General features: G+C 31.3%; 1 protein-coding gene across 2 annotated transcripts in view; it reads right to left on the bottom strand.

The window, feature by feature from the left end:
* Positions 1 to 25856, bottom strand: part of LOC118185478 (3-hydroxyanthranilate 3,4-dioxygenase-like) — a 168951-nt gene that overhangs the window by 5045 nt on the left and 138050 nt on the right. For both annotated transcript variants that reach the window (XM_085819276.1, XM_085819275.1), the window contains one exon: positions 3301 to 3369. In XM_085819276.1, coding sequence (XP_085675402.1) covers positions 3301 to 3369 — 69 coding nt within the window. The remainder of the gene's footprint in view (positions 1 to 3300; positions 3370 to 25856) is intronic.

Raw genomic sequence — 25856 nt, forward strand, 5'->3', positions numbered from 1 at the left:
TTAAACTGCGAAATTTTTGAACCGCTTTATTTTCCACGATGATGTTTTGTACCACGGTGTTTTAGAACTGCGAAGTTTTCTCATCGCTTTCTTTTCTCCCATGACTTTTGTACCACAATGTTTTCGCCTTGCGTTGTTTTCTCCGCTACGTTTTCGTCCGAGATTTTTGGCTATAACCTACTAAATATATATAATAAAATTTATTTGATAAATCACAAAAAGAAAGATATTACATTAAATAAAACAATACTTAAGTGCATGCTGCATTATACATTTACGAGTACTATGTATTTCCTTTATTATTCTCACTAATGAACATGAAAACAAAGCATCTTGATATTTTATTCTAAACCTGAATGTTTACAATGCCCAGCTATGAAACAATACAGCAATGGATAAACACTAAATCCGTATAGGAAGATATCATGCGCAATTTCGGGAAGCGATAAATAAGCCAAAATTATGCCTTTCAATCAGCGATCTCCATAAGTAATAAAACTTTAAACTGCTTGCAAATACTTGTAGTGATGATAGTAATTGGATAACAAGTTCTCCAATGAGAATTTAACTTGCTGCTTTTCAACACATCAGGATCCATTCTCATTTTCTAACTTAGAGACCGCTTTTTAATTTAATTTTTCAGAATTCTTTTGACTAGGAATTAAATCATGGATAAATGAAACCGCAAGAGCTGAACCAGTTGAAATCAGGGACGACCGTAAACCAAAACCGAACCACCCATCAGCAATTAGGAAAACCACTAAAAGTAAATATTATATAATTTGAATATTCAGATAAATTTTTTCCCTGAAATTTATTACACATCATTAAAGAAATAAAACTGATTTTTTAATTCATTATCTTTTGGCAGTTTTTAAAAATTATGCGATTTTAAATTTAGCACGCGTTAAAGTTGGAAAATTATACAAAACGCTTTATACCGAAACAGCTTTAGAAATATTTATTTATGTCTAATCGGTATTCCTAATTCACATCGAAAAGTACATTATTTTTCAAGAAGTATAAAATACTCGAATGTGAATAAAATGCTTAAGTAAAAACTTAGATTTATATTTTTAGAATTTTTTTCTTTCGCCTTTCAAGAAAAACGCAAAACCTATTTTATCCTAATATTGCTATTAAAAATTCAAAATTCAATTAATATCTTTGTAAGAATGTTTTCATAAATATATCGCAATGATTAGATTACAAATTTATAACAGTGTTTGACTATGCACTTTTAAAAATATAAAATTAAATACGTTGTTTACGATTCGAATGGAATGTATCGGCTTACTGTAAAAATATGCAATATAAAATAAAATTATTAATAATCGCTGTAAGAATAAATTTAATTTCATATTATTTTATTTAATAAATACACTTGAAAAATTAAGTTTGCTCTTGTTTCCTTAAATACAGACTGTAAAATGTAATTAAAATCATGGAGATTTAAAATACTTTTTCAAAACATCTGTGCCGCTGATTTTGTAACAAAATAGTATCGTATATGTTACCAATATATACAAGAAGTATATGAAAAACATTTTTCCCATTTTGCCTCCATAGGATATCTTTACGAAATATGGAAAATAATACGGAAGTACTTGCGTTATCCTACAGCTGATATGATGCTGTTCCCCATCGATAATCTCAAAAGAATTATTTTCGCATACAGATGATTTGATGATGCTCATTACATTTATCAACAATAAAATAAAACAAAACTCAAAATGGCTTTTAGTGCTAATAAACACATCGCTTTTCCAATTAGCATCCTCCAGCTTTTACGGTCTCTTATAACTTTCTTTAATGATACCAATATTTTTGCTCATGATTCTTTTGGTGATTTGTCTATCGATAACCTAAACGATTTAACAATCCTTAGAGACTTTTAAAGTCTTATTTCCGAATGCAACAATAAAATAACTCACAAGCAGATTAAGCTCATTCCTCTCGAGACAAGATAAAGGAAGAAAATATACTCTTCAAATAACCAGCCAAGTTTTATTTAACTTCAGCATTGGCACTTTTTTCTCACCTGTATCTCCAGAAGGTGAGCTTTTATGTTAGTTACTTCCTAGATTTCTTTCTTATTGCAGTGTTATTTGCTTTCAAGAATACTTTTTTGTCGCAAAGGATGGAAATATTTTCCGTCTTTTGTCTCGAGGGTGTATTGCGTCATTATTTTCTTGACTGAGGATGTCTCTTCCATTGTCTCTCTAAAGACAGCTAATCTACTTGTATGCCTCTTTTTCCTCCATTTTCAACTCGAGACATTTTATTTCTTTTATCTTGCAGTTGACGCCTTTGTTCTGTCACCAAATATTTTATTTGCTTTGCGGCAATCTCATTTGGTGTTGTTTTTATCTATACCTAGCGAACCAGTACAAGTTGTGAACACGACTAGTCGATATATATGTTTCTTTTACGAAACGTAGAATTTTTAATAACTGGTATAAGAAAGCAGGCAATACAAAAAAATTTAAATCACATGTATAGCCATATATCTGAGCAAAATCAAAATTAAGAAGCTTTAATATTTATAAAATAATTGTTATTGCTTTTTCGAATGAAAGCAACTTTGTAGATGCTTGATAAATAATACCAGAAAATATGTCCTTGTTTAAAAGACGATAAAATGAACCACCTGATATTTCTACTAAATAATAATTCGTTGAAACTGCATTTTGTATATATTGTAATTACTTTTATACAAACTGAATATATTCCTTCTTTAATACTTATATAAATTCTAACATTTGTTGCTCTGATGGGAAAGAGTGGCATGCCAATTAATTGTACGTAAAAGTAATAGACATCGTAAACTAATGAACATTTTCAGCTGCAACTGAAAACGACAGTAGGGATGAATCGCCGGAATAGCTCCTGGTAAAACAAAATCTGGGTTAATGACTGTTGCTTTACAAATTCACGATTTTCTCCTAAAATTAAATTTGCCTTTTTCAAATAACTAGTCAAAGCAAGCCTAACAGGCATGTAATAAAGCATGGCTGTAAAATAGCAAGCTTTGACTCGTAGAAACAAAGTGGCCGAAAGGCAGATCACGGTCTCTAACTGAAGTACCTCAGATCTCAGCTTAAATCGTAGTTTCTCCCCTATTTTGCATAAAATGTGAAACTGAAAACTCATTCTGGTAGGAAAATAAGAACGTATAGGACAGCCAGCCTTCCTTAAATAAAAACAGCTAATAATAAATAAAAGTAATAATAAATAAAGTAAAACCCCTACCAATGTTCACTATTTAAAAAAAATAACTTAGTTTAAGTTGTTACTCACTATTTGCCATAGAAATGTTTCAGGTATGTCAGCATCTGGAACATGAGAGCCTTTTCCCAACACATACACCTGAAAAAACCCGGCTGATTGTTAGCTACAGTAAAAACATTTTAATAGGAATTACACAAAAATAGAAAATAATTAAATGCTTAAAATTCAAGTAAAATAAAGTTATGGTTTATTATTATGTAAGATTTGTATGACTAACTTATATAAAATAGAAGCTTAATTTATTAAAATTGCCTGTCGAGAAATATTAAAATTCAGAAAAAAAAATGTTCATGAATTCGAAAGTGTTTGTTACTCAGTTGTAACTACATTCATGAGCACACTAAAGAGAATTTGCAAATTGAGTATTTTTTCGAAGTGTATTGAAGCAAAGTTTCTAATTACGCCGCCAAAGAAGTATGAAAATATTCAGAACCGAACACGCAAGCGTAAACGTGGCGTATCTTCGCAGCTGTGAGTGTGGAAGGGGTAGAAGCGCAGGAGGAGTTTTCGGCCATTTGTGTGCTAGTACTCCTTCACGACATTCGCCATATTTCTCGAGAGAATAGGGTAACTTTTTAGGTTATCCTGTAAAATCAGTAGCCACGAACGTATGAATGATGGAATTAAGTGTAGAATTGTCCGTAGATTAGAAGCAGGCCATTCACAAGCGCAGGTGGCTATAAAGCTTAATGTAATATCCAGTGTCGTCCGCAATTTGTGGGAACAGCTTCAGGACACTGAATCCATATCGAGAAGATATGGACAAGGTCTACCAAGATCCACAACGGCGAATGCATATCTTTATTTGGCACTTTCAACCGCGGCAACGCAGGACTGGTACAACTTTACAGTTCTCACGTGAGCTATCGCTGCCACTGGAAGAGTTTCACGGTCTACGTTTGGCAGAAGGCTTCACGAAGTACGGTCACGATATCCCACTGACTGCAGCACATAAGAGAGCGTCTTAAGCATGGTGTACACAACATGCGCCTTGGACCAGACTTTAATGGAGGACTGTGCTTTTTACAGATGAACAGGAATTCAACCTGGACACCTATTCTCGGCTTGCCTGTATTTGGAGAGAACCTGGAACACGATACTCCCTCCTCAGGGAAAAGGATCATTACGGAAGTAAAATGGTTTGGGCAGGCATTATGTTGGTTGGCTGCACACCCTTGCATGTATTTGAGAAAAGCTCCTTGACCGTTATGAGTAATAGACAGGAAATCCCTATGTTTGACTTTTCAGAGCCGCAGCTAGTCCTGGGTTACTGTTAATGAATGGTAACGCTAAGTTGTGGCTCAGTAACCTAGAGTTCAGTTGGTCGACGATTATCTGGAAAGTGAGAATATTCGCCGCATGGACTAGCCAATCAGATTTCCTGATCTTAACTCCATACAGCATAGGTGGCGCACTATTGGATATTCACATCAAGAGTGATAAAGACCATTTTTAAAATTTTCCCAATGGTGTTGTGATGAATATGTTATTTTGGTATAAATTAGACGGTAAGTGCATGATTTTACGATGACAGTAAGCATATTGCTATAAGATATCGCATATTTTTGCATAATGCACCAGGAAAATTAAAAGGAAGAATTAACATTAGAACAGCAGATTCCAAATGGTGAATTTAGTTTATGTCTCAAAAGGGGAACCTACTAATATTTTATCTTAACTGAATTTTAAATAATTTGATTTTAGTATTATTTGACAGTAATTTTCATTTTGAATGTTCGGTGTTTAGTAAGTATGCACGATCGCAGTATTACATAAGAAACAAATGAATAAAAATTAAATCAATTAAACATAAAAAAAGCATATCAGTACTTTAAATTCAAAATATATGCTGGTTTCAGGACGGAAACAATAGAAATCAGCTAATTTATATACGCTTTTTGAAGTTATTTAAAAATATATTTAAGATTTTATCTTACGTATATTTTCTTTTTGAAAAGCAAAAATAATGAATAAAAAGGCATTTCAAGATATTTTTCCTCTGCATGTACCATACATGCAAATATGTAGAAATGTACACTGCTCAAAAAAAAAAAAAAAAAAAAAAAAAAAAAAAAAAATGGGACAGTGCTATATCTCCCGTTCTACTGGGGCGACTGAAAAAATTCAAACTACGTTTTTCAGGTCTCGAAAGCGCGACTTAGGATATATATTAGATTTATATATAGTACTATTCTAACATAGGTATTTTGACACAAAATCGGACTTTTTCTGAAATAACATACCAATTTTTTTACATATTTCGATTCTACGACTCAAATTATGCCAGAATACCAAGTTTTGTAAAAATCGTACGATTAGTTTTTAAAATATTAGCTCTCAAAATTTTAGCTCCTCAATGTTAATTGAATTTGGCAAATATTTATTAATATCTCTTTTTTTATTAAACTTTTTTGATTTTTTCTCTCACATTTCGAAATTTTGGTTCATTCCAAATAAAATTTACCCATTTTTTGCGTTTTATTTTTTAAATTTTTATTTTTAAATAATTTCTATAGATTTTTCGAAAAAAATTTTGAATTATAACCTATAAAATTTTTACCATCATCTTAAAGTAGGTGTATTTTTAAGCATATCTGCAAAAAATTAGACTTTTTTACTCAAAATTTTCTAAGATATACACGAATTTACATAATTTCGCGTTTTGAAATTTGGCACGTTTTTTTTGAGCGATAATAACGCCAAATGTGGTCTATGGATTTTTGTTACACTGAATTGCCACGGCTATTTTTAACCTTAAACTTCAAGTAGAATTTTACGGCGAATTAATTATATGACATTTTTCCCCTCAATGATGCGTAATAAATATTTATTAATACTATATGAAAGGCTATTTTTTAAATTATAGATGATATTATTCAAATTTTTAACTATTTTTTTTTAATTTCTCTCGTATCTTTACTTTTTTAAAAAAATTTAAGAGTAAGTTTTTGTAAGAGTAAATTTTTACCTTCGGCGTTTTATCGTCTGCTACTTTACTTCGTTTAAAGCGAATTGTCTAAAACTGAGAATTTTCGTTTGATATTTATTTGAATTTTATGACATTAACTGCATAATTTATTTCTAAACAAACTGTTGCTTTTGAAGTGGCTGATACTATTATCCATATTTTTAAAGCACAATATATTTTTATAGAAACATAATATTTAGAATAATCATTTTTATAAAAGTCAAATTATGATATAAACATACAACCCTCTAGAGACTGAATTAATGGAAGTTCAATGGTTATGTAGAAATGATCTGCAGCTACTTAATGGCTGGATAAGTCAGCAGATTCTGTGGACAAGTAAGAATAATTATATAAACGACACCAACATTCTGGATTCAATAAACAACGAGGATACGATGTTTACTAAATGAATTAAGAAGTTTTAAAACATAAAAAATAAACTCATTTTTTTCCTAAAATGTATTTTTGTGCGTAGCGTATTTTCATTATATCCTTAAAATTCTAATTTAGAATGTAATTGTCAAGAACTGAATCCTAATCATCAGTAATATAATAAGTAATTATTGCTGTTATTAATAAATCCTTCTTATAAAGTAATTGCAAATATTTCAAAAAACTTTGTCTGAATGCAAACATTTTTCTATGCAAATATTTTTAATTTTTTATTAATCAAGATTGCACACCTTATTACTTATTTCCACTTCAATTCTTACCGTCAGTTCTAGTAGAATTTACAAATCAATTATATTTAATTAAGGATTGAATTGGATTATTTAATTATGGCAAAGCACACGAGGGCTATCTGCCTAAAGGGAGGGATGCCTTCGTGGAGGACTTTCTAAGGGAAACTGGCTCGTATACACGTTACACATGGGGAAAACCACGAAACCGCCCATGCGGCCAGCCCGTTCGCGGGATTCGAAACTCGAACCGAACTACCAGTGTTCAGCGTCTTTACCGCTCGGCTGTTGGTGGGCTATTTAATTAAGGAATGACCATCTAAGTTAAGAAAAGGCGTACCGTAACAACATTTCAATTATTGGTTCCGTATCTTTCATGTTACTCCCGATTGGCAAGCTACAGGATTTTTAATGAGTATTCGGATTTTACTAGTAACTTCACTTGGAAATCGCGCTTAAACTAGGTTAGTTGGTTATTTGAACATAGAAAGAACATGGGAGCTATTTGATTAAGATGCTTTCATAGAGAATCTTTGTAAAGAGAACCTAAAAAACTACGAAAACCAACCATGCAGCCTGGGTTAGACTGAGCAGCAAACAATTAGTATTTAACAATATTTTTTTTTCAAATGCTAGGCAACTGATGAGGCTCCAATTAAATCTCCAATTTAATATTTTATTTGTAAATATTTAAAATATTGTTGTATTCTTTGACACAAAAAGCAGAATTTAAGTTTTGTTAACTCGTTAGTAAACTACCAAGCCGTAGTGCAAATGAATACTCAATTTCTTTGGCAATAATTGTATTAACTAATATTCTTGGAATATGAGCTAAAGAAGGAACGTTCTCGGAAGATTAAAGAAGTGTTTAAATCCAGTGATATTAGGTTTGTCTTACAAGCTCAGGATCAAAACGATTCTGCAATTGCCCGAGTAGTTGACTTGTAAATGGATGTGAATTAAGCAGATGACTTTTAATCTTACGTTATTCAGCCAGAAAACGTATTCCAAATGTTTTGTATTGCATGACAATGCATCTTTTCATTATTCAATAACCAGTCGGAGAACCGCTTGTGTTCGGAAAATAAGTATGTATATTCAATCGTCCTGCATGTTCTTCAAATTTGTCTTCTTGTGATTTTTTTTCTTTCTCAAAAACTAAAGTTGCCTCTCAAAGGAAAGTTTTTTGACATTGAAGAGACAAAATTAATATGACATCTACTTTTAGAGGCATGTGAAAAACAGATCTCTACAAACCTTCTATTCCATTACATGTTGTGCAGTCAGACAAAAAGTTACATAAGCGTAAATTCTATAATCTATTTTTATTACACTCTGATTACTTTATTAACATACAGTGAATATATACTAAATCTTTAACTTTGTTTAAGTAATTCGGAATTTTTGACGGAATTGTTGTCGGAACTAGGACTTAGAAGATAAGTCAAATTAAATATTTCGATAACCCAGTAAATTCAAGTTCGAAATTTCAATATTTTATTTTCGGAGGGAGGGGAAATGTTTTCAGTTTTGGTCCATTATACTAAGTATATTTGCTTCGATTTTTTATTTTTCCATAAAAGCGAAAATTTTACGCATGGTATACATATAACGCATAGCTTCAAATTAAAATTTAATAATATACAGAGTGGTTATAATTAAAGTTCCACATTGAAACGGTCATAAAACGAAAACTACAGGATCAAGTGTTATCAAACTTGGAAATCGTGTAAAGGAGGTCATGGGAATTTATTTTCCGTGAAAAAAAGGAAGTTCGAAACCTCACCACGAGGGAGGGAAATGGCGCTGTATGCAATATTGTTAAACGAAATATGGGTCGGAATCTAACTTAACCTTTTGTTAAACGGGTTTAATAGGTTGTATACCCTTAAGAAACTTTGAAATAGGCAAATTACCATTTAAAAGCGTTAAATTTGATAAAAGTCGAGTGCGCCATCCCTGTAAGTGAGAATTTCGTCCGTGAAAACCACGAATTAGCGATTAGAAAACGTGAGATCGCAAATCACTCTCACAAGTGCGTACAATCTGGAAGTCGTTTTCTTACAGATCGCTAATTTGTAATTTTTGAAGCCTGAATTCGGCACTAAAACATGAAGATACTGATTCAAAACGCTTTTAATCGATTTGGGCCAAAGAAATCTCTCATGTTATCTATCTAGTTCCATTGCATTCTCCTACTGCATTTGATTGCATAACAGTCGTTTCACACCGTTTACTGTTGAATGACAGCTAGTTTTATAACTGAACCATTTTTTTCTGAAGAGCAGTCGACAGCTGGACCACTGCGATTGCAGTTCCTTAGAGCCAATGTTAAAATGTTTCGTGATACATGAACTGCAGTAACGTGGCATTTTAGATACTACGATTTTTATGCAGGGCTGGGCACCACCTCAAGAGTGTCGCATAGTTACTTAGGCAACATTTCACAAATGAACGTCTTATAGGCCAACACTTCCCCTCTTCCCACCAGACCTCAACCTCTGTGACTTTTGTCTATGAGGTTATCTCAAAAGCATTGTTTATGGTGATAATCTAAACAATTTGGCAGAAATGAAAAATGTGATACACTGATAACATTCCTCCTGATATGCTATGTGTAACGTGTATACGAGCCAGTTTCCCTTAAAAAGTCCTCCACGAGGTCATCCCTTCCTTAAGGCAGATAGCCCTCGAGTGCTTTGCCGTAATCTAATAAATCAAACCAAAACCAAATTTGATATGCTAAGAGCTGCTGTTGAGAATGCAGTAACATGATTTAACTTGCTTTCGGAAAATGCTGGACGCTACATTGAACATGCTTTGTAGCACGTTTCGGAAAATATTAAACACATTTTAAACAGATGTTTTCGTGTCTTATTTCATTTAACAATATTGTATACAGCGCCATTTTCCCCCTGATGGTGAGTTTTTGAACTCTTTTTTTTTTTTCCGCCGAAAATAAATTCTCATAACCTCCTTTACACGATTCCCAAGTTTGATAACATTTGGTCCGGTAGTTTTCCTTTTATGACCATTTCAAAGTGGAACTTTAATAATAACCACCATGTAAAATAAGCTTTAAAAGTCTGACAGTTTGGTTCAAGTCCCAACTTTAAAAAATATATACATAAATATAAATTTTTATATTAATTCTCTTAGAAAGCATGTTTTAAGAAGCTAATTTTTTCTCTCGCGTTATAGATTGTATAAAAAAACATGATCTTTAATATGATTTAGATTGTTTCAGCCGATATAAGAATCGGGTTACTCTGTGGTACAGAATAAACCCTGCTGGACTGTTTTATTTCTTTGTCATTTAGCAAAAATTTTTAATTAAATTATTTATCCTTTGGACTTCGCTTTAAACTTTATTTATAGCTAAAATGACTAGAAAATGAAAAGCTGTCTTTAGCTGAAACGCAATTCATATAATTGATATTTTAAAAAATTGACAAGAATGCAAAATGTATGGAAGTCTAGCAGTCGAAAAATCTTAATTTTCTTGTGTGAGCACTGAAAATAACTGTAGAAGGAAAGAAGAAAATTAGGGAGAAAAGTAAGCAAAAATTTGCAGGGAAATTTGGCTGTCAGACGTACCAAGATGTTCCAAAAAGTTGGACGCTTTCGAATATACTTTCAGGATACTTCAAAGAATTTAGGTGTTCAAAGAGAAAACACTTGGACGAGTACACCAGCAAATACCATCAATTGAGCTTGTGTTAACAGAAAAGACAAAACGATATCATTGTAGATTAAAGTGAAGAGCGACTGGTTTTAAACTATATGGTTGTGTAAATTACGTTATAGAACATCATATCGTATCATAAATGGTAAATCCCATGATTTCCTCAGTCGAATTATTTGAAGATTCAGGAGTTTATCCAGGATGTATGTGGATGTCACTTAAAGATGTTTTTTTCCCTTCCTGATGAACTAGCGGCCGAGCGGTAAAGTCGCTGAACACTGGTAGCTCGGTCCGAGGTTCGAATCTCGCGAACGGGCTGGCTGCATGGGCGTTTTCGTGGTTTTCCCCATGTGTAACGTGTATGCGAGCCAGTTTCCCTTAGAAAGTCCTCCAGGAAGGCATCCCTCCCCTTAGGCAGATAGCCGTACTGTGCTTTGTCATAATAAAATAAACCAAAACCTTTTGATGAAACCAGTCTTTCCTTTCATCTCATAGCTTCAAAATGTTTAGCCTCTAAAGACTGATAAAGGCTCTGACGAAATACTTCGTGAAGAACTTTCTAAGGGAAACCAGCTGTCATACGCGGTACACATGAGAAAATCCACGAAAACGCCCATGCAACCAGCCCGTTTACCGGGGTTAGAACCCCGGAGTGAACTACCAGTGTTCAGCAACTTTACCGCTCGGCCGTTTGTGGGCCTTTATGAAATGGAAGGTGATAACTTTATTTAAGATGATTGTCAGAAATACCAAAATGTTTCGAAAAGTTGGATACTTTTCAATATACTTTCAGAATGCTTAAAGAAACAGAGAAGAAAAATAAATTTTTTCGTAAAATTTAGTATTCGTATTTTTTTAAATTTAAAACTTTTCAATCTTATGATATTTGATTCTTGCGATTTCAAAAATAAAATATTTGACTAAAATATGAATAACATTTTAAGAAACCAAATGATAAAATTGTCTAAAGCAATAGGCACAATGATAAAACTGTTTAAAGCAGTGTATGCAAGTCATCCTAAGTTAAAATATCGGTTATACATCTCTCTTATTTATATATCTTTTTTCTGAACGGAACATTGAAAGGCGTGTAAAACTGTGCTTTACTGCATTTTGTCTTTTAATATAGTATGCAGTTTTCAAACGCATCGTAGTCTGGGTTACAAAGTATTCTTCCGAAAAAAACGCAGTTCAAATAAATAAAATCAAATTCTGGAAAATTGATATTAATAAATATATTTAAAATGCTCAGTTCGAAGGAATAAATAGAAAATTTAAAAAAAAAAAAAAAACGTGCTACTTAAACAATTAAAATGAAATTCGAAAAGAAAAAATTACTTAAAATAATAAGTTATAATTAAAAATATAATATAAAGAATATTATTTGGAAAAAAGAAACGATGGTGACTTTTTTTCCTAAGGAAACTAGGTTGCCATATATTAAGAAGTTCGCAAAGTAAAGTATTCTTGGCGGAAACTGAAAAAAAAGCGCCAACATAAATTTGTGAATTTCTCCGTAAATTTCGCTCCAAATTTTACAAAATTTCATATTTAGGCGTAATTTGAGTCGTAGAATCGAAATATGCAAAAAAATGGTATGTTATTTCAGAAAAAGTTAGATTTTGTGTCAAAATACCTATGTTAGAATAGTGCTATATATAAATCTAATATATATCCTAAGTCGCGCTTTCGAGACATGAAGAACGCAATTTGAATTTTGTCAATCGGCCCAGTAGATCGGGAGATATAGGACTGTCCCATTTTTTTTTTGAGCAGTGTACATATATGTATCAGTGTGTAAGATAATAAAGAGGTAAGAGAAATTTCTAACTTTAATTTGCAATAGTCCTTTAGCTCTCGTTTTTAATGTCGTTATTTTCCGCTTTCTCTCTTACAGATAGTAACTTTTCATTATAAATCTCTCTAACCTGCGTCATCTCAAAATTAATTTGTGTCATGTGTTTCTTACATAATACTAATGACGCAGGTAATTACAAAACTCTTCAGATAATCGTGAAATTAATATATGAGGCTTAAAATTTTACAACGACTTAGAATGAAACTGAACCAAAACTAAGTTAATGTTATCCAAAGTATAATAGACGGAACGTAATACGTCATAGCTAACACCAAAGTCCTTTTATTTCTTATGTATTGTCCCATGTTAGAATCTTAAAATTTAGGATTTATTTCATTTGCTTCATATTCAGATGGTTTTTACGATATAGAACTGTATTTGTTGCTTTTAAAAACAATATAATTTAACGTGGTATAATTTTTCGCATTTTTACGCATCTTATTGATTTAAGTTTATACATACATATATATTTTCAGTTCATTAATTCAATATATATATATATATTTTCAGTTCATTAATTCAATATATATATATATATAACAGAATCATGCGAAAAAGATAAATCTAGTAGACTTTCTTTCTTATTTACACGAAGTACTTACTATCTGTATTAATGTAGAAAGATCGTATTTCGAACTATATATATATATATATATATATATATATATATAACACTTGAGAAAGTCCAAAACGATTTCTTAAAATAAAGTATTGAAAAACATTTTTTATAGCTTTTTAAAAACAAAGAGACGAATCTGCGCGAATGCTGCTAAACCGAAAGTCATAAAATTCAAAGGAAAAGTCAGAACTAAACTGAAAAATTATAATTTCTCCTCAGTGATGGCCTTAACCATTTCTCCATGAAAGACATAACCAAAAGGAGTACATGCAAAATAAAAAAAAACTTTTATACTTTTGTATATTATTTCTGTAGTCCTGTGGTTGCGAATACATGTAGGGAAAAGATCTGGGCATTTGAGAGCCATTAAAATGTTGTTTTAAAGTGAAAATTTGACTCGAATAAAGCGGTTTTGAGTCTTAAATGATTCAGAGGAACGAATCATATATTCGGAACACATTAATCAATTTCAAAACACTTTTCCTTTGACAAGTTCTGTTTGAAGCGTTAAACAAAGGAGATTAACACATATTTTTAGTTTACTGTTTTATTTTGTACTATTTTTGGTCTAGTTTACCAATTTGAAGTTTCCTTTAATTTTAAATGTTCTCCTTTTGGTTCCATCTTTCATGTAGAAAGCATTGGTTAAGGCCTTCATAAAGAAGAAATTATAATTTTTCATTTTTGTTCCCACTTTTCCTTTGAATATATATATATAGATAGATAATATAATCAATATTTCTTTAGTAAATAAATTATATATATATATAATTTATTTACTAAAGAAAAAAATATATTTATATAATTTATTTACTAAAGAAATATTGATTATATTATCTCCTAATATAAATTTAGTAAAAGTATCAAAAAAGAGTGAACCCATATGTAGAAAGTTTAATTTCGAAAATTGAAATTCTTTTTTAAAGTAACTTGAATGTAAATTATTAAAAATGTTTTACGGGGACTTAAATCATGAATAACAAAATTTCAAACTTTGAAAAAGAAATTAAATTAAAAGCAAGTAATTATCGCTATTGATCGGACATTAGTTGACTTTTCAAGGGGAACAAACCAACTCCCATTCAATGAACAATAATTAATAAATACGAAGGTGTTTCTTCTTTTACTCAAGTAAGAAAGGTTCAGCCAAACTGGCAAATTAAGTTAGGCCAAATAGTTCCTTGAAGTGATGGGATTTAGAACAAAAGTAGAGTACCAAAGAACTCATTCTGAATTAAGCATTTTCGCTAATACAAATTTTGAGTGAAAAGCAATTTATGTAGTAAAATTCATAAAATATTTGAGTAAATGTCCCCCGACACCTTCGCTTTTATGCAAGTTAATTCAAAACTATTTGTATAAAAATTAAACAGTGCTAATCTTAATTGGAATTATGAAGTAGAACTCAAAGTAATTGAAATAAACATTAGAAAATTAAGAAACATAATGCTATCTTTGCAAAAACAAATCAAATAATAAAAATTAAAAAATTAATATATATATATATATATATATATATAATAAGAAAATTGAAAAATTAATATATATATATAAAAGGAAAACAAATTTGAAATGTACACGAAGATATAAAAGGCCATAAAATGCATTAATTAACTTACGTTCTTTCTAGTGGGATGTGGGTAAAGTGTTTTTTTCGGTGTCTTACTCAGAAGGGGTGTGTATCCGAAGTTCCGTTTAACATGCTCTAATAATAATAATTTCCCTCTCTCGATTTTCGTGCGATAAAATTAGTGTAAAAAGGAGAAAAATTCTCGAGTAAACACTGTATATTGCATTGCTCTATTCCGGTAACCTATTCGTTGACTCCAAATAACCTTCAATGTATGGGTCACCGGTGACGAGAGTATTGACAGACAGCGCAACGCATAGTATCGGCGTGTCTTTGCGCCTTAGTTTAAATTTAATTTAAACATATGAATAAAATAAAATATAGTAGCCCTTAGAAATTTAAAGACTGAAATAAAGTAGTAACAAATACGATTCTTCTTGAAAATAAGTTTGTAAAACAATTTAATAATTAAATTCATCTTACCTGATGCAGATAATATTCTAGGAAACCTGTTAACATATCTATTAATGACATGCTCTAATAATTAAAGCCTAGTAATATGTTCTTTCAACATATTCCATTCGACTTTAATACCGAATATTTGTTTCGAGAAAATAATAAAATCCCAGCATTTATATCATTATCATTAACTTAATTTTAAGACGATAAAAAGTTCCGGGTTACTGAACATATTTGTCACTTTAATTACCTAAATTGAGGTATTTAATTAACTAAATCAGTTATCAGTTTATTATATATCAGTCTTCAATATATATGGTACTGTAAGTTCAAAGATATTTTTAATATTTCTAAACTCTCTCATTATTTAATTGCAACAGTTATATAACTGTGTAGATAAAGAGAATGATATAATTTCTAATGCAGAGATTTATAACTCTATTAATACACACCAACGCAAGCAAAGTTAACAAAATGTAAGAAACTCAGAAAGAATACTGCCTGAAGTTAAATTTAGTTTTTCTATCCTGCATTAAAAGAAACTCTTTTTTTCGCCGAAACATTTAACTCTCTCTCCAGAGAATTGAGATTTGAGATTTCAATTCATCAATTTAAATGACGACATTGGAAGAGGGGGATGGAAAGATAAAGAATACAAACTTCATCAAAATTCTTTTTGTTGCAGGAATAACAGTTGAGGGCATATTTTTTGTAAGATCATGCAAAAAGCGGATAAATTGAAAACATCAAATGAGAGAGTGTGTAGGAAGAGGATTGAATTCTTAATCTAGTTTGATGCTCGCTTCTTACTTATTATAATAGAATTTTGATAAACAACTGCTTCATTTAACTTACATAGAAAGCGCATCTATTTTTATTGGGTTCCGATTTAAATATTTTTTGCTTTTATTTCATCTTAGTATTCCTGGGAAATTAGATTTTTAGCAGAGTAGTGGGATTTCATTGAAGAGATCTGTTACCGTATTGATTCTCGATAACTGCAATTATCCGGAAAGCGAGATCCATCTTCAGTTTGCAAACGGATATTTATATTTCCTTCGTTATATCAATGGCAGCTCAACTCTGGATTGCCATTTCGGCAGCAGTAAGTTTATCTTTCAAGATCTCGAGTTGTGCTCCAAAGTGGCCTGCAGCTATATTTTCCAATTTGTTTGCAGAGCTCATTTCCGCATACGATATTGTTTTTGTTCCATTCATCGATGTTTTGAAACGAGTTTTTATTTTATTTATTTATTTTACCTCACCTTTTTTATACTTTCTTTTTACATTATGTAAACACGATAATTCAGCATTCGACTTTCATTGGTAAAAGTAAGATAATGGAAACATCACCTAGAATTCTGATTACAAAACAAAGAATTCCAATAAATATTGAAGAATGAGTTTTATAATTTAGTAAAACTGCAATTTTATTTTATCCAAAAATTTCGTAATTTCGGTTTTTTAATACTTTTTATGAAATACTTCAAATTTAGCTTGAATTTCTAATATTTTTGTTAAGACTGTTTACAGTAATAAAAAGAAAACAAAAATATGCCAAAGGTGTGGGAAAGCCAAACCTAAGGGCAAACCAAGGACAAGTTTGTCATTAATAATGTTAATAAATATTTGTTATTAGTAAGGTGATAAGGCAAAAAGAAACACAAGGTTGATGCTTTGACTAATTTTATGTTTACAATAACTGCATCATAAATGAACGATAGTCGCTACCTATACTAGCATTATCTCTTCCAGAACTGCGGGGAGCGGATTTCCGAGAGAGGTACAAAATAAGAAATAAAATTAGCATTGCCAAACATTAAATATATTATTCTCTATTCCAAAAATTTGTGGGAAGCTATTTCGACCATTCTCATCTTCGCACGACTTTAATTATCCAATATATTAATTAAGAACTCTGAAAACGCTAATACGCTAATTTTCGCCTTCATTTTTCTTAAAGGCAACAGTCTCACACGCTGGAGATAAAAATTTAAAAGTTTTACAAAATATGTCAAAAGCTTTTGTTTCCTGGTTTGGCAACAAAAAGCTTATTTACGAAAAGGTTGTAGCTTGGAAAGAATGAACTGTGTTCATTCATATTGAACTGCTTTTATACATTTTCCTTTCAGTTGTACTACATAGAACTTAACACATTTTGCTTTGGCCACAGCTCATTTGGCAGATTTGCCGGCTAGTTTAATATAAAACATGCGTTATTGTTGCGCGAATGCGCATGTTTAGTAGTATTAAATAATGTTGCTAAAATTAATATAATTATCGTTCTTGTTAGTTTTGAAAAACTTCTGAGAATGAACTAGAATTTTTTAATTTTCATGCTTAAATATGCTTGCACGGTGGATAAACGCCTGGAAAATTCAGCCAATTTGTTATTTGTTATTTACGCAATTACTACAAACTTACTGCTGTAAGGAATTCTAATTTTAACTATCATTCTTAGTAATCGAAAATTTCCTACTGTAATCTCTAAAATATGTTTTAATACATAAAACTAAATTCATGATTAGTTATTCATTATTCGAAAAATTTTCCCTCTCTCGATTTTCGTGGGACAAAATTAGTGTAAAAAGGAGGAAAATTCTCGAGTTGCGATAAATTAGTCATCGAAACCCTAGTAACTGTTAGTTCACTTAGAATTAGAGGTACTGATATCTGCTTTGCTTATGTGTGTGCTCACTATGGTTTCTACGGAAATGAAAGAGCTGATTTCTTAGCTAAATATGCCTTAAATTTACCCACTGATATCATTAGCATTCCGAAGAGTTATTGGAAGTCCTTTCATTATAAAAAGCTTTTAGCTATGTGGAATGAGGAATACATTTTATCTTGTAATGCTGAAGTCACCAAAAATTTCCTTCCTTCTATTTACCATAGATTGAATTCCGAGTCTTTCCTCTCGTTAAATTTTAAAGTATCTCAGTTTTTATCTGGTCACGGTAAATTTGCAAGTTACCTGTTTCGTTTTAATCTACGATCAAACAATTTATGTGAATGTTCAAAAAGAGTTCCTCAGGATGTGGAACATTTGATTTTCTCGTGCCCTACATTTGATGGCCCTAGATTATGCTTACAGAACGATTTGAAAATGTTCGGAGTAACTTGGCCAGTGAACTTATCTGTTTTCGTGAAGTCCAGACTGCTGTTCTCTGCTTTTATTTGCTTTGTTTATGCACGCAACTTTTAATGTTTATTTATGCATGTAACTTTTAATGTTTTAGTTAACTTACTTCTGTAAGCCTCGTGTTGTACATATGTGGTGCACGGAGTCTGTATGTTCTCAAAGGAAGGAAAAAAAAAACCCCACTGTATATTGCATTGCTCTATTCCGGTAACCTACTCGTTGACTCCAAATAGCCTTCAATGTACCGGTCACCGGTCACAAGAGTATTGACAGACAGCGCAACGTATAGTATCGGCGTGTCTTTGCGCCTTAGTTTAAATTTAATTTAAGTATCTGAATAAAATATGCTTGAGTTTTAAATAAAATAAAAAATAATACCCCTTAGAAATTTAAAGACTGAAATAAGGTTCTTTTTATAATACGATTCTTCTTGAAAATAATTTTGTAAAACAATTTAATAATTAAATTCATCTTACCTGATGCAAAGATAATATTCTAGAAAAACTGTTAACAGATTTATTGATGACATGCTTTAATAATTAAAGTCTAGTAATATATTCTTTCAACATATTCCATTCGACTTTAATACCAAATATTTGTTTGGAGAAAATATAGAAATCCCAGCATTTATATCATTATCATTAACTTAATTTTAAAAAGATAAAACGTTCCGGGCTACTGAACATGTTCATCACTTTAATTACCTAAATTGAGGTATTTAATTAACTAAATCAGTTATCAGATTCTTAAATACAACTGAGGTTAAGTTTAGAGGTTCTATTAATTGATTCACACACCATTTAGCACCGCTTTACAGTTTCAAGCAATGAGAGATTAAACAAACCTGGGTAGGAGACTGATGGGTTAAATGAATGGAAGAGCTTCAGGAAATGACTGCTTTTAATGATTCGATTACAGATTGAACATAAAAATGAAGTCATTAATCAATGCATTACATTATGAAAAAATACTCTCTATTGAATTTACATCGCATTTTTCACCAAATATAAAATGAATATTTCACTGTTTTAATGCATCTTGTCCGTAAGTAAATGTTACGCGATTGTATTTATTTGTTTCATAAATAGAAATATTAATAAAATTGTTTTCTAACCATAACTTGTGTAGATATATGTAGAATCGGAACTTACTGTCTAGGAATATGATGTCTGTAAACTTACTTCCGATGTGGCTGTCTAATAAACTAGTTCGATTTACAAATAACTTGAATATTTAATGAAACATGAATAGTTGCTACAAACTACAAAGTAATTACATACGTAGAAGGAAATAGATGAGATTATTTACAAACGAAGAGAAGGAATCGTATTTTATAAGCAAACATCTTTGAATCGCGTCATCGTCTTAATGGCGGAATCGTCTGCCTTCGTCATCGAAAAAGTAAAAGATTTACTCTCACAGCTTGTCGCGTCATCCGATTATAAAAGGACGATGCCAACCCACATATATGTAAAGGAAGTCAAATTTTTGTTGTGGATTATAGAAAAATTGCTATTCCCAAGCCATCAGCATAAAACAAAAGTGTCTGCAGAAAATAGAGATGAAAATAAAGAGCAAATTGTACTTTAGTGTCATTTACAATTTAATTTCTTAGTTTCTAATTATATTTATTATTTTGTCATGTACATAGCTTTTTCCTTTTGTGTTGTTTTTGTTTTAAATACTGATTTAAATTACATACATGAGTAAATTTATTTTTCAGAATATTTGCTATTTTTTTTTTTTTTTTTCTGTCAACTTAATATGGGTAAATCCTCCTCCCTGTGTTTTAATCGCACCTGGATTAACCGTTATTTTGGTTCAACATGGAAGTTGTCTGTTGTCGTGTAAGTCGCAACTGCACATAGGTATCGCAACCAAGGGAGGAGTTCCTGGAAGGGACCACTGGGATTACAGTAATATTCTCTGCTGTCTCAAGTGAAACATGTTCCACTTAAAGAAAAATGGTAATTTTTTTCCCTCCCAATATAAAATAATTAAAATGCCACAGTGAAAATTTTCAACGCAAAATTAGGTCAAATATAGGTAATTGTGAAAATTTCGTTATCGGGTTGACAAAATTTGGAAAACTACAAATAAATGATCGATAAAGCGCCAAAAAAAGAGCGAAATCAAACGTAAGCAACAGTTCTTTTAAAACTTTCTGTGTGCCATCAGGTTCAGACCAATCCACATGCGTAGATTATTGTAATGAAATCGCTTTAAGATAACCGCCGATAATTCCCAAAGTTTTTGGTCTTTCTGTGGATGATAGCTTTGAAGATGAATTTCAATAACTTTTAGTATCGTGAATGAGTGATGATTTTCAAAATAACTGTAATTTATATACGTGACCACATAGACTAAAAATATTATGACGTATCGTAAAAAACCTATTTCTTACAAAATTAAATATCAAATAAAAATAAATAATACTATACAAGTTGATGTTGTTGTTACCAATCTCACTTGGTTGGTCAGCACAAGACTACGACATTCGTCGTGGCACCTGTCATTGGCATGAGCCTTGAGCACCAAATAGTGATAGCCCAACAAATGAAGTTTCGCCACCTCTCCCCAATTTTGAGGTTGAGCAATCCGGGAGTGAGGACGCGTCCGAGGATCTCCCACCACTCTTCCCTTACTCTCAACCTCTCGAGAAGTCTTTCGGCTTGCCGCATATTTAGAGCGCTCCATGCCGCGCAGTCACTATACATTTACTATCCTATAATTATACTATCCATGCCGTCTCCGGATTTAGAACCCCAGTCCTTCGGTACAGCAGTCAGAGTCACTTACCAGTATTCCGATTAGGCAGCTGTATACAAGTATTTTACATTATTTATAAGAAGAAATTTAAAACAAGATGGAAAGAAAAGCCACGGTTAATTAATCGCCGTTAATGGCCAATTGATCCTTGAATAAGTATAAGTACACTTCCGTGAATCTTCAAAATACAGGTTAATAAACAATTTGAACAATCGTATTCCAGCGTCTCAAGATTCGAGAAAGCACGCAATGAGTGGTTTTTTTTTTATTATTTCAGATATCATTTAGCTACTGTTTTACGATACCTTGAAATTGTAATCCTAGGATATACTGCGTGAAATATAACTGAATTATACTGTCATAGTTTGAGTCAATCACCAAGAGAGTCTACATTAAAATGACAAGCAGAATAGATTTAGTTAAATACTTCTTCTTCAGCAGTATGGCAAAAAAATTAAATTTCGGCCCATAATCCTAACATTACAGTTTTCTAATTGGAATTCCACCTGCCAAAATCGTTAGGGTATTCCTGCCAAATGCACGGTGGCTTACGTTCTTATTATTCCAAATAAAATCTAAAATCCATCATGTCACATTAAGCGAGATACAACAGCACAAGAGACCCCAAAACAAAAATTCATGTTAGCAAAATGATAGAAAAAAAAATACGCATATTCTATAATTTCATTGTTTAGCGAGTTTAATGCAGCATTCATCCTTCCCTAACGTCAGGAAGATGAGGAAAAAAAATCTGCTTTTGGAAGCATTGGGCTGTTCCATTTTTTACCATCTCTCTTAATTGCTACAAAAGACTGAACCTAACGACCGAAACCGCCAGCATAAACTTATTTATCTATGTCGTTCCCATGGAAATGGTAATTGAACGCGATGGCCATTAGATGCATACTCCTCCATTACGTTTAATATACATCGTTTGTATTACATCAGTTCGGGTGCAGACCATTCGTCAATGAAAGCATCCCCTAATCAAAAGAAGTTGAGACAGTTTGTGAATTTGGCAGAAGCGATAGATAGTTTTTGTCGCAAGGGATATTGAGAGAAAGTGGCGCAAAAATAAAGATCTTTCTTGAGTAAAAAAAACTATCAAATAAATTTAATTATCAGACATTTTTCATTTCGTTAAAATCGAACAAAAAAGGGGAAGTAACTCATACTATTGAATATTTTCGCTTATACATACATTAGAAAGGCATGGTATAAACCAAAAGTTTTTTTCTAATTGAGAATTTCATAGGAAAAATAATACTTTTATGCATTACACATTAGTAGTATTCTAAGAAATTATCGCACCCTCCTTGCTTGTTTTGTAGAGTATATAGTTAGTGCAGCCATCCGAACATTATAAGTCCGTGGGTAGATTACCGGAGACAGAACAAGTGATTTTTTGCATTTCCTGCTCCGAAAATCTAATGGCCTGAAGTTGGAAAATTTAAGTTATTTTGAGCTCTCTTTTTAAATTCCTTCTCTTAGCTCACACTCTCCTTATATCTTGTTCAAATTTTCAATCGTTAATAAAATACTTTTTATTCATCCACTCAAGTTCAAATAATTTTTTTTAAACTTGTTGTAGATGACACTTGATGTTACTACAGTTTTTTCACATATTAAAGTCAATTCCTACTGTTGTTTTTTAAATATATTATAAGACTTGCAAATAATGAACGTTTATTAGGAATTTTTTGTTAAAATAAAGTCGTTCTTTGCAATAAAGTAAAAAATCCCTTTTACTAGCAATTTTAATGAGGAAAAACGTTTAGAATATAAGTTAAAAATGATTTTTAAAAATTTTCTGTAAATTTAAAAATCAATCTTAAATTTATCCTTTTAAATCGCACTGTGATGAGCCTTTATATTAGCTGTTAATAAGCCCTTTGTAGTGGAGAGGTGACTGTCGGTGACCACTTGATTTGATGCGGTAACTCGAAATATGACTCTCAATTACCAGTCGATTTGACACGATAATTCGAGCGGTAACGATATTTATTTACATTTTCAGAGTCTTTATATGCATCTATAGCAACAATAAATGAAATTATGAACCAATATTTACTACGTGAAAAATCTAAATATCACAATTATCACCATCTTCTACTGAGGCATGTGGCCCAAAGCAGAACAATTTGTAGGAATCTGTGTGGAAACTATTTAGTAAGAGATAAATGAAATTACAAACCCAGTTAAATCAATCTAGTTCAACCTAGAACAAACCTAATTCCCTCAATGCAAAGAAAGTTTCAGTAAAGGGTTTATGGTTGTCGCAGGATTTTCTTACAATGGGAAATTAAAAAGAAGAAAAATGAAAAAAAAAATATTAAAATAAATTCAACGTAGTATCAAAAGAAAGTTTTATACTCCATATTTACAGGAGAACTCCATTTTTTTATCCCAATGACTAATTAAAGATGAAACATCATCAAGACAAAGCAACAAGTGACACTTCGAAAGCTACCACTGCATTCCTTGAAAAAATAAAGATTGATACAGATTTTGCATATTTACCTTTTCAAAGCATAGCTGAAAATTTCCTAACATTTCACCTGTGGCCTAGTGTGTGTTTAATCTCTTGAAAGGAACTCTGTCTAAGCGCAAACCCACCACGATTGATGGACTGATTAAAATATTGGAAGAGCAATGAAAATCAATACCCCCCGGAAATTTTACAAAAACTCTTATTATCGTGGAAATCACGATGCAGATTTATAGTCAAGAAAAAAGACTATCCGATAAAACATTTAAAAATTACTTTTTTACATTTTAATTATTAATTAAACCTTCTCTGAAAATGTTCTAAAACGTGTAAACACCTTCTGTAGCTCTATTTTATATACACTGTATACTTCTCAAAGCATTCTACTATTCACAATATGTTAATTTTTTATAACTTGTATAGTCTATTTAGTATTATTTTATTTATTAATCCCTGGATTTGAAAATAGCCATAAATAAATAAATTAATAGCAATTGTTTCTTCGGTTTTAAGTCATTTAATCTTAAGAAAGTTTTCTTAACAACGCTCTAATTTTAAACAAAACAAGAAACCTCCATGTGCAATTTCGAATTAAAATATTTTAGCTTCTTTACAATACATTATATGTAAATAAGAAATAGACTGCGGATGAGCGTAAGCAACCAGGTAGTGTAATTACTAATTGTACAATTATTCATGTATTAAACTAAAACATCCATGTAATAAGTTACGATATAACGCATGACATTGTAATTATTTACAACTTTTGGTAACAAAATTAGGTACTAATAATTTATAGTATCAACTTTTATAAAAGAAGCACTTTGATCTGATCCGGTAGAAATAAATTCGGCATAAAATCTAAAATAAAAATTCAAAATCTAAAATGTAAATCCAAAAGCATCCATACAATGGAATCTAAATAAAAGCATTCTGACAGCATAGCTAAATTTTGTATTTCAAAATATTAACTGTTTTTGTCAGTATGTAATGATTGACCATTATCTAACACAAAATATGGAATATAAATTTATGTGTGTGAAAATCAAATCCATTTCATTATCTACATTTATACAGTACATTGCATCTACGCAGATGCAGATGTTTTAAAATGGTTAACTTTAATACGAGTATTAAAAAAATAATTTATTCAATTAAATTATGTAAACATTTATAAGGACCTAAACTAAGATTCTTCCGTTCAATGCAATTGTAAAAAAAAATAAAAATTGTATATTTGTAAAGCAAGATTTAAATTCTGGAAGTCCAGAACATTACCGTAGTACTAGAAAATGAATCTGTGGTTCGCGGACTACAAGTGGCCCTAGCAACCTGCTCTTGTAATCCTAGCTTTCCAAAAACACGAACAATAAAATTCAAAATAACTGCGAATACCACAGTGCAGCTGAAAATATCAGTGTTTGGAAATTACAGATGGCAATCATCTATCACCTTTTCTTTCAATACTGACAGTTTATGAAACTTATTACCAGCCACTCTATCTATAAAACTTCCAACTCCAGTAGGAACAACAATAGAGGGATTTAAAGCACTGAAATTACAGTATTTCATATCAGCGTACATTCAGACGTACAACAATTATGCAAAATTCGGCAGACTCATCTATCTCATTAAAAACAGCACGAACATTTATTTAATTGTTAATTAATAAGGTAAAAATTATCTAAACTCTAATAGTCTGGAATTATTATAAACAAATATAAATTTTAACTTAATTATGTAATGCCAATATAAAATTAAATGAATTTTTAACGCAGAGGGGCGTTAGCCCAGAAGAGCTATTAGTCTCGAAACAGCATTTTGAAAACATTTTCAAAAATGTGAAACTTCGAATCACTACGGCTAGTTTTACCACTTTTCAAATTGTTGTATCTAAATATTATCGCCCTCTATTACATTTAAAGAAATTAAATCTGAATTAATGTATGCATACTTCTCGCACAGTGAAAAAACGACGGTACCTAGAGCTATCAAATTTTGAACAACGTAGTCCTGCATTCGAATATGGGCACCTGGACGCCCGAATCTTGAATTCCGAATTTTTTTATTGTATATTTCAGATTTTTTAAACTTTAACAAATTTGTCTTCAACAAACTCAACAATTTCAAAGCGAGCAGTGGCAACACTGTAGGGAATAACAAATTTGTATCTCCAGAGCACGAGACTGTTTATCGGAAATTCTAAAGATATGCTGTTTTTAAATATTTTTAGTCCTAAAGAGCGTTATCCCAGATGCTCTCGAAAGGTGTATGTATGTGTAAATGAAATAAATGCCCCTGCGGTTATAATATAAAATCTAAAA

The sequence above is a fragment of the Stegodyphus dumicola genome, chromosome 6 (genome assembly GCF_044657685.1).
Source record: "Stegodyphus dumicola isolate Sdum_Otavi_A_Nest chromosome 6, ASM4465768v1".
In the NCBI taxonomy this organism is placed as follows: Eukaryota; Metazoa; Arthropoda; class Arachnida; order Araneae; family Eresidae; genus Stegodyphus; species Stegodyphus dumicola.